This window comes from Erithacus rubecula, assembly GCF_903797595.1.
Source record: "Erithacus rubecula genome assembly, chromosome: 1".
NCBI lineage: Eukaryota > Metazoa > Chordata > Aves > Passeriformes > Muscicapidae > Erithacus > Erithacus rubecula.
This window is the reverse complement of record NC_136658.1, coordinates 105355150-105368353: the sequence shown is the minus strand read 5'-3', so window position 1 is coordinate 105368353 and position 13204 is coordinate 105355150. Positions and strand designations below refer to the sequence as shown.

At 50.1% G+C, this 13204-nt stretch overlaps 1 protein-coding gene across 5 annotated transcripts; it reads right to left on the bottom strand.

Moving 5' to 3' along the window:
- Window positions 1-109: 109 nt before the first annotated feature.
- NYX (nyctalopin) lies at window positions 110-13141 on the bottom strand. Of its 5 annotated transcripts, XM_079302086.1 has the most exons (4): window positions 9076-9452; window positions 5736-5802; window positions 5244-5592; window positions 110-1690 (listed from the first exon to the last, which is right to left on the bottom strand). In XM_079302086.1, exons 3-4 carry the CDS (start codon window positions 5263-5265, stop codon window positions 291-293), a joined length of 1422 nt encoding a protein of 473 aa, XP_079158212.1. In that variant the 5' UTR covers window positions 5266-5592; window positions 5736-5802; window positions 9076-9452; the 3' UTR covers window positions 110-290. The 5 variants fall into 5 exon arrangements, with proteins under 5 accessions (XP_079158212.1, XP_079158213.1, XP_079158211.1 ...); XM_079302087.1 differs by lacking the exon at window positions 9076-9452 and having other exon boundaries at window positions 5244-5319; window positions 5442-7040; XM_079302085.1 differs by lacking the exon at window positions 9076-9452 and having other exon boundaries at window positions 5244-5319; window positions 5500-7040.
- Window positions 13142-13204: the final 63 nt, after the last annotated feature.

Here is a 13204-nt window from a genome sequence, read left to right as displayed (position 1 = left end):
GACCCCTCTTCCTGCATTCCCAGCAGGGAACAGCACACACCTCTAGGCAAAACTCAATCTTAGTGCTGCTCATCTCCCTCTGAGTATCCAGGAGGCTCTGGAACACCCAGAGTTGGACCCAAATCTCACCAGCTCCTAGAGAAATCTGGAGCCAGATCCAATGAACCCAAACTGGAAGAGTTTGGAGCCCATTATGTATCAGAGGCCCACAGTAAAACTTTTCTCTGATGACTAAGTAGGTGCAGGGTCTAAACGCTTAAGCAGAACCGCTGCTCCATCCAGCCCTTGGACTATTTGCACAGCAGAACAATCACTGTACAAAGTGCAGGGAGGTACCAGGAAGAAGGGTCAGCCTTGGTTCTGCCTTCCCCAATGCCAGAAGAAACTCCTTCAGTCTGCCTGTCCGGCTGCGTGCTGTTATCGTACACGGCGGTGGCGTTGGCCAGCTCCTCGGGAAGGCCCATCTGGAGCAGCAGTTTGGAGATAAGGCTGTTGAACTTGCTCTCTGTGGTAGACCAAGGCTCCTGGCTCGGGGTCGGGCCCTCGGACGTGACGTTGAGCTCCAGCGGGTCGAGGCAGAACCCTTCGGGAGACCTCTCGAACAGCACGTCCGTCAGGTCGGTGCCCGCCACGGAGGAGGGGGAGGCACACGGAATGTCCCTGACCAGCCTGTAGCTCTCCATCCACTCCTTGAGCCACTCCAGGCGGCAGTCGCACTCCCAGGGGTTGCGGAAGAGGTACAGGCGGCCCAGGAAGTACACGGGCTCGAACACCGAGAAGGGCAGCGTCGTCAGGTTGTTGCTGTTCAAGTGCAGGGCCACCAGGCTGGTGAGGTTCTCAAAAGCCCCTTCCTCGATGTAGCTGATCCTGTTGCGGTCCAGGTAGAGGAACTCCAGCTCCCCCAAGTCCCGGAACCAGGAGTTGGAAATGTTCCTGAGAAAATTCCCCCCCAGGTTGAGCATCTTCAGGCGCCTCAGGCCGTCAAAAGAGTTTTCTGGCAGCTCGCTGATCAAGTTGTCGTTGAGGTACAGGTACTCCATCCTCTGACAGCCCTGAAAAGCTCGCTCGTGGATGACATTTATCTTGTTGTCCTGCAGATTTAGGTATTTCAGCTTGCCCAGGCCCTGCAGGGAGTTGTAGGCCACCGCTTCGATCCTGTTCCTCTCCAGGTACACGTGGGTCAAGTTCTCCATGCCCCTGATGGCGCCCGGGATCCTTCGGAAGTTGTTCTGGAAGCAGAAGAGCTCCTGCAGAGCGGGCAGCTCGACGAAGATCCTGTCAGGGATGTTGAAGAGGTTGCAGTCGGCCAGGTCCAGCCTGACGAGGCGGCGCAGCGCGGTGAAGGTGCGCGTGTGCAGGTAGCGGATGTACTCGTTGTGCGCCATGCGCAGCTCCGTCAGGCCGGGCAGCCCCTTGAACGCCCCCGGCGTGATGAAGGAGATGTTGTTGTGGTTCAGCGACAGGGACTTGAGGGAAGGCAGCGTCCCGAAGGCCCTCTCAGACAAGAACTTGATGCTGTTTTTATCCAGGTTGATGGAGGAGGCCTCGCAGGGGAACTGGCTGGGGATGTGGCCCAGGCCGGCGCGGTCGCAGAGCACGGAGCAGCTCCTCTCCGGGGTGCAGACGCAGCCGGGGGGGCAGGAGCGCACACAGGCCCACACCCCGCCGGCCTGGGGGACCCAAAGCATCACTGCCAGCCACGGAGCGTGCAGAAAAGAATGCCTCATTAGCAAATTAATTAGTCACAGCAGCAAAAAGAAATTACACTGTCTTTTCCTCCCCTTTGGCCAAGCTAATTGCCACCTGTATAGCAGTGCTGACTGAGGAGCTCTTGTGTGAAATGCCTAAAAACCATCTGGGGTTTCTATACCTGCTGAGAATATATGGCACTAGAACATAATCTCTAATAAATTCCTCTCCCCAAGATGGGTCTCACCTAGAATTCAGTATTTCTCAGGTGTCTCTGCTGGGCTCTTTGCTGCCCCATGGGACATGGTTTGGCCAGGGAGCAAGCAGAAATGCACTGAAGGCCAGCAGCTGTGGGTGGGTTACACATTCCTGGGTGTGGAGAAGGGGAGAGCAGTGTGTGCTGAGTCTGGCAATGGGCAGGGGAGATTAATTAATTAATTGCCCAAAGTGTGTCAAATTCATACTTTTTGCTTCTTTCTTTCTTTTATTCTTTCAACCTCATGTTTCTCCACCAGAGCCATGAGCTGGTGCAGCACTGGAAGGGGAACTCTCAGCTCTCAAGGAGATGCAATGCAGTGTTTGAAAACACATTCCCACTGTGTACTGGTATGACAGCATGAGTAAAAACAAACTGTGAGATATTGTTCAATTGCTGGCTTCATGATCTCGTCATGGATGGTGAGTATGGTATGGGATGATGATAAACTCTGTATCTCCAGCACTCATTTTGCTGCTTTGCCAATTCTCAAGACAGTCACCATTGTGCCTTATGTTTGATGGGAACAACCCCTTTGTCCTTTATCAGCTGACATAGGAGATGCAAGGCTGTTGTTTTCTCCCAGGTTAGTCCCACACAGGTGGGTGAACTACAAGGAAGAGAAGGCTCTTGTGAGAAATGAGAGAAGAACAAAAAGGAGCAAAAGGACTGGAAGACATCAGCCTCCAAAGACAGGCTTTTTGGGGTTGTTTTTTCGGTGGGGAAAAAACATCCCGTCAAAAAAATCTGAAAAGCGTTTTTTTTTCTTAATGCAAAATGGTATTTCCCTCTGAAAGAGAGGGAGTTTAGATTAGATATGTGGAAGAAATTCTTTACTGTGAGGGTGGTGAGGCACTGGCACAGTGCACAGGGTACAGGCACACCTCAGTGCACAGGGTGCACAGAGAAGCTGTGGATGCCTCAATGCTGTCAGTGCTCAAGGCCAGGTTGAATGAAGTTCTGATAAACCTGGTCTAGAGGAAGGTGTCCCTGCTCATGGCAGGAGGCTTGGAATGAGATGATCTTCTAGGTCCCTTCCAGCAAAGCCCTTTCTCTGATTCCATGAAAATAAACTCATTAGAGAGGAGGAAGTGAAGGCAGTTTTTCCAATTGCTCTCCCAGACACATCCTATCTTATCCTCAACAAAATGAGCAGTCACAGCAGTAATCTCCATGTAGTCACAAGCACAAAATGGTGCTGTTGCTGCTGACTGGTTTTCTGCTGCAGTTCATCAGCTCCCATACAAACATAATCCCTTTCTTCTTTTTCTCAGTGAAACATGAGATACCAACAGCTTTACCAACAGCCACTTCTATTACCACACTGCTGGGATCAGGGGGTTTCCTCCATACTCCTGCTGAGTGTGCAGAGGGGGAAGCTCCCAGCAGCTGGGCTGCCTCTCCCTGTGGTTTGCAGCACAGTGTTGTCCACTACAGCTGTATTCCCATGGGCATTTCCAATAAGACAGACTTGTGAGGTGATATGCCCAGAAGCATCAGCTTCAGCAAGCATCAAGTTTTACTTTTTCAGTCCTTAAGGCTTCAATGTACAGGACAAATGACAGTTTAGGCTACAATTGCTCTGACTTTCTAAAGACAACATGCATGGGATGGTATTTAGGAGTTTGCACTCCCTGTGTAAAAGAGACCTGCAAAACCAGTTGTTGGGAAAATCGCCCTGAAGGGCATCAACCCTGGATCTGCCCTGGAGCCTGGGTCTGTTCAAACCATCCTGGTTATTGCATGTAGGAAAGGTATTTAGATACACACAGAGAGCATCACAAAAGGATGAGCTGTGGCCTCTTCATCAAAATTCAGGTCTCATCATGCCTGGGCACACTATTGTGACTGGAGAATTAGCAAAACATCATCACTTCAAGGATAAATGATAGTGAAGGACTCTGGGAGGTGGAAAGGATTCTATGCAGGTTGTCATTTTGTTTGTCTGCTCATCCCTTTTTTCCCGTGCCCTTATCTAACAGTCACAGCTAAAGGAAAATCTCCTTCAGTCCCCCTGACAACAGCTGGAGTTTAAGGACAAGAAGGGGAACAATATTCTGGTCTCAGATTGCTCTTTCTTTGTGCAGCCTGCCCAGGGGCTGCCTTGTTTGCTCCCCTCTGTCCCAATCCACCCTCTGCGTGCCAACAGGGGCATATGTTGTTTTTGTTAGGCAGTTATATAAACTGAGGGCCAGACAGATTAAGGATTTGCCTGTTCCCAAATGTCTGCCTGGAGGTAGCTGTCTGGAAAATGATGGATGCAAGTGCTGCTGCTGGTAGGGAGCCTTGTGTGGGTTCAGGGTGACATCCAGAGGGATATTTGTGCACAGGCTGTCCTATAGCTGAGGCTGTCCTGGGCAAGCTCCGTGTTTAGCCCCAGCTGCCCCAGGCTCAGTCACATCCCAGCCTTCAGAGCAGACCTGCACCCACTGCTGTGCACATGGTGGGCAGGGTAGGAATGAGCCTGCTGATAACCAAATCCCCTCCTTTCCCCCCAGCTTCTTCTCTAATCACTCAATAAAGGAAATGTCTGCCCCCAAGCCATATCCAGCCTGTTTTCCTCACACACGAGTGCCAAATCTGGGTCTTCTGCAAGTGGTATTTCATAGCAGAGTTCTAATATCCCTATTTACAAGTGCATCTTTGCAATGTGCAGGACATGGAAAGCAAGAGCATGAGGACCAACCAATGAGGAGAATATGCCCCCAGCAATAGGAGCTCAGAGAAGCCACTAAGAATTGTAGCCTTTGTGGGCAATTTCCCCTCTTTCTCCTGGAGAGGAAGTTGGAAAAAATCCCCCACCCAATCCCTACCAAACCCTAAGGAGAGCTGTTGCTCAGGGCAAAAGAGATCAGATCTTCCCTGATGGTGAGATCTCTGACCAACATAGCCCAAAACATTCCCATCTTTCCCACTTTACTCCTTCTCCTTCCCTAAAAAAGGATGTTCACAGACAGGGCAGCAGCTGGAAGCTTTCAGCGACTCAGTGGAACATCAAATGAGAAGTGGGCTTCAGCCAAAGGGTAAAATAGAGCAATAAGGTCAAAAATACTTGTGACATTAAAGAATTAAAAAAATTCCTCTCACGGATTATGTCTGTTGTTCTTTCAAATACTACAGTAACTCAGTATTTGGAAGATAGAGTGAGAGACCAAAGAAAAGGAAACAAGAAAAAAGGTTGCAAAGTATTAAGAAGGCTAAAAAGACAATGATTGCAATAATTGAATATTTAACCACCACTTTTCCAAATGATCTGTCTAATCCACTACTGGATAATGGAGAATAAGAGTATACTCACCATTTAGAATGATGGCAAACATTACCTTGATTATTCTCTAGTGGCATTTCAGGTCTGGCAAGCAAACTTGAGGAATCTAAAAGCACACAGGAAGAACAGAGATGGTTTTCATCCTCTGACATTTCCCTGTACCATTTTTCCACAAAAAGGTCTACTTGTAGAAAGGAATATAAAGGAAAACGCTCTTCTCTCACACACTTTCAATCTGAAGAAGTCCCCAGCACTTCCTGGTGAGTGTCTTTCTTCCACCACTGACCTTCTCAGGGAATCCTGCAGCTTCGTGCTGCTGCTTTTCAGGAGCTCATCCACACCCTTCCCACAAACCACGCCAAAGGCAGATTTCTGTCATCTGAGGTGAGAAAGGATCACCAAGAGTAAGAGTCTGGCTCTAACACCAGGAAATAGGTGCTGGTACAGAGGAGTTTAACCAGCTCAGTATCAAAGAGTGGAGACCAAAATTCCCAACAGAAATCATCCGAATGTGCTGCTTACCTGGCCAGGCTGTGGCTGTGTCCTCCCTCCTGCTCGTGAGCCTGCCCTTAGCCATACGAGTCAGTCTCTGAAAAGTTGGCATTTTTTTCTCACAAGCTATCATTTAATGGCAGGAAAATCCTCTGTATCAGAGGAGGATTAGCAGAGATGGAAGAATGTGTCTGTCCTCTAAAGCTCTCAGAGCAAAACAGGGATTGCAGGCGAACCAAACGGATGCTTTCTCCCCTCTGCCAACCTGCTCTCCCCCCACCATTAAAAAAAAAAATACAGTCCAGAATTGGACTGCTGCCACTCAAACAGCATTGCTGAAAGTCATTACTCCACTCCCCATTATGTAATGGCAGAAGAAGTGGGAGAGTGCTGCCTAAATGGAATTAAATTTGGGGGCAATCACAGGCTTATGGCTTGCCTGCACTGAACTCTCCAAACCGACACAGCTTGAGACTCTCAACCCCCATGGACATTTTCCCAGCCCCAGCATGGCTCACACACTACTAACAGGGTGCCATCGTGCTTTGCTTCAATAGGAATTGCTGCTGAAGGACAAGGAGACACCAATAGCATCAGGAAAAGGGTCAGCAAACACAAGGAGCTTGCACTGTGTATATGGCCTCTACAATAATAAATTCTGGCCTGTCTATGAGTGTGTTTTCCTTGTGATGCAGCAGCTGGTGCATGGAAATCATAAGGACAGCTTCTGTAAGTGGTGATGTTTTAGCATTCAGGATGTGAATCGGAGTTTAAAGCCTTTTCTGACAGAATGATGATGGTTTCTTTGGAGAGTGGGGGCTGAATAAGTGAGTTATCTCAGCCTCCCATGCCTTAGGTAATTGCATTCACCATGTCAGGGGGAAAAATAGCTCCACTCTTTATTTCCAAGTGAATTATTCTCCTTTATTTTTTTTCCCAGGAAATGGAATACCTGATGAATTTATGCTTGATACAGCAAGAAATATTCAGCTGGGTACCAGTCTGCTGCTGCATGGCTCTTCCTGCAAATTAAAGCACCCAGCTACATCAGGTTTCTTTTGGTTTGGCTTTCCCTCAGTCTTTAGGCATCTGGCTGGCACCTCAGGAAATTTCTCTGTCCCCATAGTGTGTAAGCAGGCTGTGCTGGGGGCAGGCTGGAGGGCAAAGGTGACCCATAGAGCACAGATTTTAGCTGAATTTTAGATTTTAAGCCTTTCCCCACCACCTGCTGTAATAAACCCTCCAGCTTTGCACTTCAGTGCACTGTTTTGCAGAGGAGGAAAGAGGTTTGCAAAGCCACAGAAGGACTCATTGCAGCCTCCACCACAGAGATGAAGCTGCAGGAGACCTTTTGGTGACAGAACCAGCACCAACTGGGGCAGCTGATTTTGCCCTGGAAGCCCTGATTCCCATGGGAACACCAGCAAACCACAATTTACCTTCCACAGAAAGCAGATCAGTGAGCTTTCAGCATGAAGAAACTGAGAGAGGAGGAGGAAGAAGTGCAATTCCCACTTCTTTTTCCCCAATATCTGCAAGAGCCTTATCAGGGGTACCAGGAATCCTGGCTCTCCCCAGGTTCAAACATACTGTCAGCAAGAGGGGAGGCAGAGGGTGAGGAGAGTGTGTGGGATTTGGGGACAAACTGGTGTCTGAGCAGCTGGCAGCTGCCCAGGGGTTAGAGCTGCAGCTGGGTTTACACTAAGCCTGCTCCAGGGGAACGAGGAGGGGCTGCTCTGCACCAGGGCATCACTTCTCTGTGAGATTTTGGTGCTCCCCTATGCCTCACTGCTCTTCTTCCACGTGCACATATAAGGGCTGGAGGGATGGCACATGAAGGACCATCAGCAGGGTGCTGATGGGCAGTGCTGCCAAAGCCTGCTGCAGCAGCAGCTGGGGAAGGCTGGCAGGGAACACCTCTGGGAGAGCTGCTGCAGCTCACCAGAGACAGCACAGACAGTGCCTGCTCCTGCAGGAGCTTCTGGCAGCAGCTGTGCCATCACATCCATCCCACACACTGGAACAGCCTGTGCCCTGCTCATCCTGAGCCCATGTCCTGCCCATGCTGAGCCCGTGTCCTGCCCATCCTGAGCCCTGTCCTGCTCATCCTGAGCCCGTGTCCTGCCCATCCTGAGCCCTGTCCTGCCCATCCTGAGCCCATGTCCTGCTCATCCTGAGCCCGTGTCCTGCCCATGCTGAGCTCTCCCAGTCCAGCCTCACCAGCCACACTGTGCTGGCACATCCAGAGCTCCTGCCTGCCCAGCAGCACCTCCACAGCTCACAGCACTGAATTTCTCTGCACCACCCATGGGCAGAGCCCTGCACACATCCACCCCCAGCACAGAGAAGACATTCACATCTGGGGGGAGGCTGGGGAGCTGGGACTGGAATGCAGCTGAGGTTCTAATTTCTAGGAAAGTCAGGGAGCATTGCCCTGTGAGTGGCTTCAGCACAGCACTGCAGGTGCAGCAAGCAGGACTCCTACTGCCCTCGTGAACTTCTGGTGACTCCTGATTCATTTCCTGATAACCCTCAGTCCTGAAAGTGTGTCACAATGTGAGAAGAAGGTGTGAAAAGGAGAAGTTTCTGTTCATCTTAAGTAGGAAAACTTACATACCAGAGCATAAATAAAGGAGACCAGCATGTATTCTCTAAAGAAACAAACTTGGGCTCTAAACCACATCTCAGCATTATCTCAGCATGACTCATGGCTGGTTAATGCTGAGGATTGAGCACACTAGAGATGCTCAGTGCTGGGAAGCTGCTGTGGCTTCCAGGCTGCAGGTAGACTCAGAAGCTACAGTCTGCTACTGCAGCTCTGTGCTGTTAAATATTTTTTTGCCACCAAGAGTTCCTCTTCATGATCTATCCTGCTCTTTTTAACATCTGGGAACTTGGAGAAGCCAGCAGACAACAGTGGAGACAAAACTAGAAAGCAGCAGAGATATGTTGCACTGAAAAAAAAGTCAATAGAAGTGTATATCTGATCTTCCACCAAAAGAATTTTGAGAACTGAGTCCTGATTGAAGGAGCCCACTCCAGAGGTTTGGGTACATAAAGCTTGGCACAGCTTCACCAGCTGGCAGTGAGGACCTGTCTGCCTTGCAGGGCAATCCTGTGCAGACTCAGATTGCTTCTAAAAGCCCACTTCTTCATGGCCAGGGGCATTTCATATAATGGTGACTTAGGGATCTGTAGGTAGCTCCTATCTTTAATATACATTAATGTGATTTTAAATTCTTACTGGGGACTGCTTCTTGGAAATGAAAATCTTCCCCTTATTTTCCAAGTTTGTCCAAGAACAGCTGATGAGACTCATTTTACCAAACAGGAGGTGAGAGGTCTCATCTCACCCACTTTAGCCACCTACCTGTGGGTACCACTCAGTAAGGCTCACTTCCTCTGACAGAGGATGGCAAGACAGCCAAGGACATGCAGCTCTGATGACACCAGGGCTGGATTAGCTGGAACCCAAGCATTGCACACCCAGATGCTTCCAGCCAAGTGCTGCCTTCCTCAGAGCAGCGGAGGACCAGAGCTGCTGGCTGACTCTGGTGGCTGAACATCTTCACTCCCCTGGTTTTCCTCTCTGTCAGCAGCTTGCATTGATGGGGCCAGTGCTGGGGGTGATGCCCTCATGGCCACAGAGCACACGAGCCCCTCCGCCTGCCCCAGGCTTTGGTTTCCTGAGCTCCCGTAACAGCGGCCACAGCTCGGTGCACACTTCCCCTTCTCACAGCCACAGCTGTCTCTCACATCTGAGCCTTTGCTGTGCTCATAGTCACCAGGGTGACCTTTGAAGGAGCTGCTTCAGCGTTTCTCAGCAGAGCTCCTGCTGTCAGCCCTGCCTGTTGCACACACAGCAACCCGTTGATGGCCACACTCGGCCCTGGTGGGTGAGCTGGGGACAGGGGGCTGGTGTCCTGTGGTAAGATTACAGAGCTGTGAGCAGACAGGATACCAGTGTGGCAATGCTGGGGTTTGCAGCTGCAGCACAGCCTGTGCTGCCACCAGAACAGCACTCGGTACACACGTGATGTGGCTGCTCACAGGAGATGCAGAGTCAGCTGAGGAGCCAGCCAGGACTTGGAGAGCAAGCAAGTTGAAGAGCTTTGCCTTGCTCAGAAGAGAGGACAGATTTCTGTCTGCAGGCAAGGGTTTCATTTTGGTGTAGACTGAGGCCACCAAACTTTGCTCAGGCATGAATTTCCAGTGCTCACTCACATCAGCCCCAGCCCCCTCAGGCTGCTGTGCCATGCCCTTGTCACTCTGCCTTCTCCTGGTCCCACCTCTGCTCATCACCAACACCACTGCAAGACATACTTGGACAGAAGAGCTGCTGTGGCTCTCCCCATGAGGTCCTCACTGTGTGTCCTCAGCAAGGATGGCCTCAAGCTCACACCAACCCCATTCACCCTCCCACCTGAGCCATGTCCCCACTGCACACACACACACACACACCTGGGCTGCCATCAGAGTGGTGTGAGTGGGGACGGGTTACTGATGGACACCTGACTGTGGACTGTGTCACCATGCCCAAACCCAGCCCAAGGGCACAGCAGCTGGCAGCTGCCTCACAGCAGGAGTAATCCTGCAGGAGGATTCTTCACCACCTGCCCTGTGGATGAGACAAGGCAGCCAGCAGCAGCACTTGGCAAGAAATAGCCACCAAAAAGCCACTTACCCACGTGGAAAGTGATGAATTAAAGCCAAGAAAACAGCAAGAAGAGGAGAGGGTCAGGCTGGGCACCAGATCTCAGCCCCAGCCCAGTGCTGCAGCAGCGAGCCCAGGAGCTGCAGCTGCAGCAGGAGCAGTTTCTGAAAGGGAACAGCACACTCTAGGGTAGGCAGCCTGAAGCAGATGCAGTGCACAGCAAACCACGGGTGAGTGTGCTCATCTGGCAGCCCAAACCTCTGCCAGCAGCCCCTGAGACATCACACAGACCCCACACATGAGGACCAGGAGCCCTGGGGGTGGCCTGCAGCTCCATCGAGGTCAAATCCTCCCACTGCTCAGCAAGGGAGGGACAGAGATCCTCCCCAAGTCTGCCCAAGCCACTGGATTTCACATCAGCCCATGAGGTCTCTCCCAGCCCATCCTGCAGATGTGGTTTTATGTCTCTCTCATGCCAATCAAACAGTAACATTTCCAGCAAGAAAGGAGCAGAAAAGGCTGCTCTGCATTGAGGGGCTGGGCATTTGCCATGGAAACAAACACCTTGCTTCCCACTGCAGTACAGGTATGGATGCAGTGCTGAAAAACTGCTTCATTTGGGCTGCTGGGTAACTCTCCACAATACTTAGAACAGTCTTGGGAAAAGGAGGGAAGCTGGGCTCAGATCTGTATTGATTAAAACTGATGAGGGGCTTGAATCCCTGTTTCCCACATCCACTCTGTCACTCTTGACCTTGAGTAAAACTGGCCAGCCATGCTCAGGGTTCTCTGATCGGGAGAAAACCACTGCTGTTGAAGCCTGAGCAGGGCTGCATCATCTTCCTGTGCAGGGTGAAGGGACCCCTGCCCTCCCTCCTGCCTTTAGCAGCCCTCATGTGCAGCAGGGCATCACCAGAGCCCAGAGGGCATCCGAGGAGCAGCTGCTGCTCCCATGTCACACAGCAGATGGGGAAAGTCAAGGCTGGCAGCACCTGGACCTTCCAGCCTGCCCTCCCTGCTGAGGGTGGCACCCTCAGTGATGTGGGCATGCACAGCCAGGGAGCCCTGGCAGAGAGTGGGCTCCCTTTTCCTTTTTCCAGTAGCTGGGGAGCTGCTTTGCTCTGCTCTGATCCATCTGAGGGGGCATTTCTATCCTGTGTAATTGTGGCAGGATGCTTCCCCCAACACTCCCTCATGCTTTCACCTGGAATGTGGTCAAGCAACTCAGTGGACAATGTCTTATTTGCAAATCTATCAGGGTAGATTAAGAGGGGAGCCATGTGTTTTTTGGTGTTGCATTATGCTAAAAATCAGTCTGGTACACCAACTCTGAATCAACATCCTGATCAATCAAAGCTTTGACAGATAAGCTACTAAACTGGCCTGGAGGCACAGGACTGACAGTCAATCCCTTCACTCTCTGAAACTCCAGTCCACTTTCCATACAGTAGGTTCTTTTGAGATATCCCTTCTTGGGGTGTGTGTGGAGATTCTCCCTCAAGTGGGGATGCTGTTCAAGGTTGCTCCTCCAAGTTAAGAGAAAGAGATGTGCCCACTCTGAGTGCTGGTATGGTGAGTTACATCAATGTCTACTTAATTGTTTCTTTTTGCTAGCTTTAATATAATTGCTTTAATTTAGTGCACTATATTATGCTATACATTACTAGCAGTTTTAGCTTTTATACTGTGTAGTAAATAATTCTGATTAAGATCTTTTGTGTAATCATTTGTCATAATAAATAATTTGTTTTATATAAACTTATCTGATTTGTCATCCTTAAATCCTGCAGGTCAAAGTAATTTGAATTGTTGACAGTCTGAGGTTAAGATTTGATCCAACCATCCCCAGGTTCTTTTCTCTGAGGAGTTAAGAAAACAAGGGGGTCCTCTCTGCAGCTTGTGATTCTGCAGCAGGGTTTCTTTAGTAAATTTTTTCTGAAGCTGCCACCCAGGACAGTAGCAGGGAGTTGCTTATGTCCTGCTGAAGTCCTTGTGCTTTCCACAGGCTGCTGCCCAAGGCAGACTCCTGCAGTTCCTTGGGATTGAATGGGAAGCCTGCACACAGAAAAGCAAGGACTTGGGAGCATGTTCTGCTGAATTCCCCCTTAGTGCTCGTGGGTCCATTCATCCTGATAAAGCTCCTCCACAGCCATAAACAAGCAATGCACAATGAACTTGCACAAGCTCTGCAAACACCTTCTGGAACAGCCTTTCTGCACTAAAGGCACAACAGGCCATACCTTATCCAAGCCAACAGCCCTCCCAGGACTCACCAGACACTTTATTTACCTCCTGGTAATTCATCTCTCCTACCTCCAGGACTGAATATTTGGGGCAGGTTCATCACTTCACCTGGGTCTGCTTAACTCAGGCATTTATGTCAGGATCCTGTTTGTAGCCAGGTCAAATACTTGGGAGGATGAACCAGAAGCCCTGGGACTCTTGGAGGAAGGGACCTGGGGGGATACAGCTGGGCTGCAATGTCATTTTTACTCCACCTGTCATGGCACTTTCTCCTGCCTGACTAACACTTCTGAATGCAAAGTAACAAGGAGCACTGCAATATGCCAAGCAAACATCATTACCTGGTATAGATCTAAAATAGAATTCTGTTGTCTGTCAAAGATGCTGGCAGGAAGGAAAGGAGAAAAGCATCAGATCAAGAATGAACTTCAGTAACAAAATAACCAGCACATTAAACTGGAGGTTAGAGCACTACACAGATGATCTGGAAAATGTGTTGAATGAACTTATCATGCCTTACTGAACATGCAGTGGCCGTGCATTCATACCAAGCCCAGATGTGAAACACATCATGGCTCCAGGGCACACCAGAGGGGATGGA

Coding starts and splice junctions, on each gene's coding strand:
- NYX (XM_079302086.1), bottom strand. CDS start 5,265: ATGTTTGCCATCATTCTAAATG. Junction 1,691..5,243: donor GTTTGCCATCATTCTAAATG/GTGAGTATACTC, acceptor CGTGGCTGGCAG/TGATGCTTTGGGTCCCCCAG.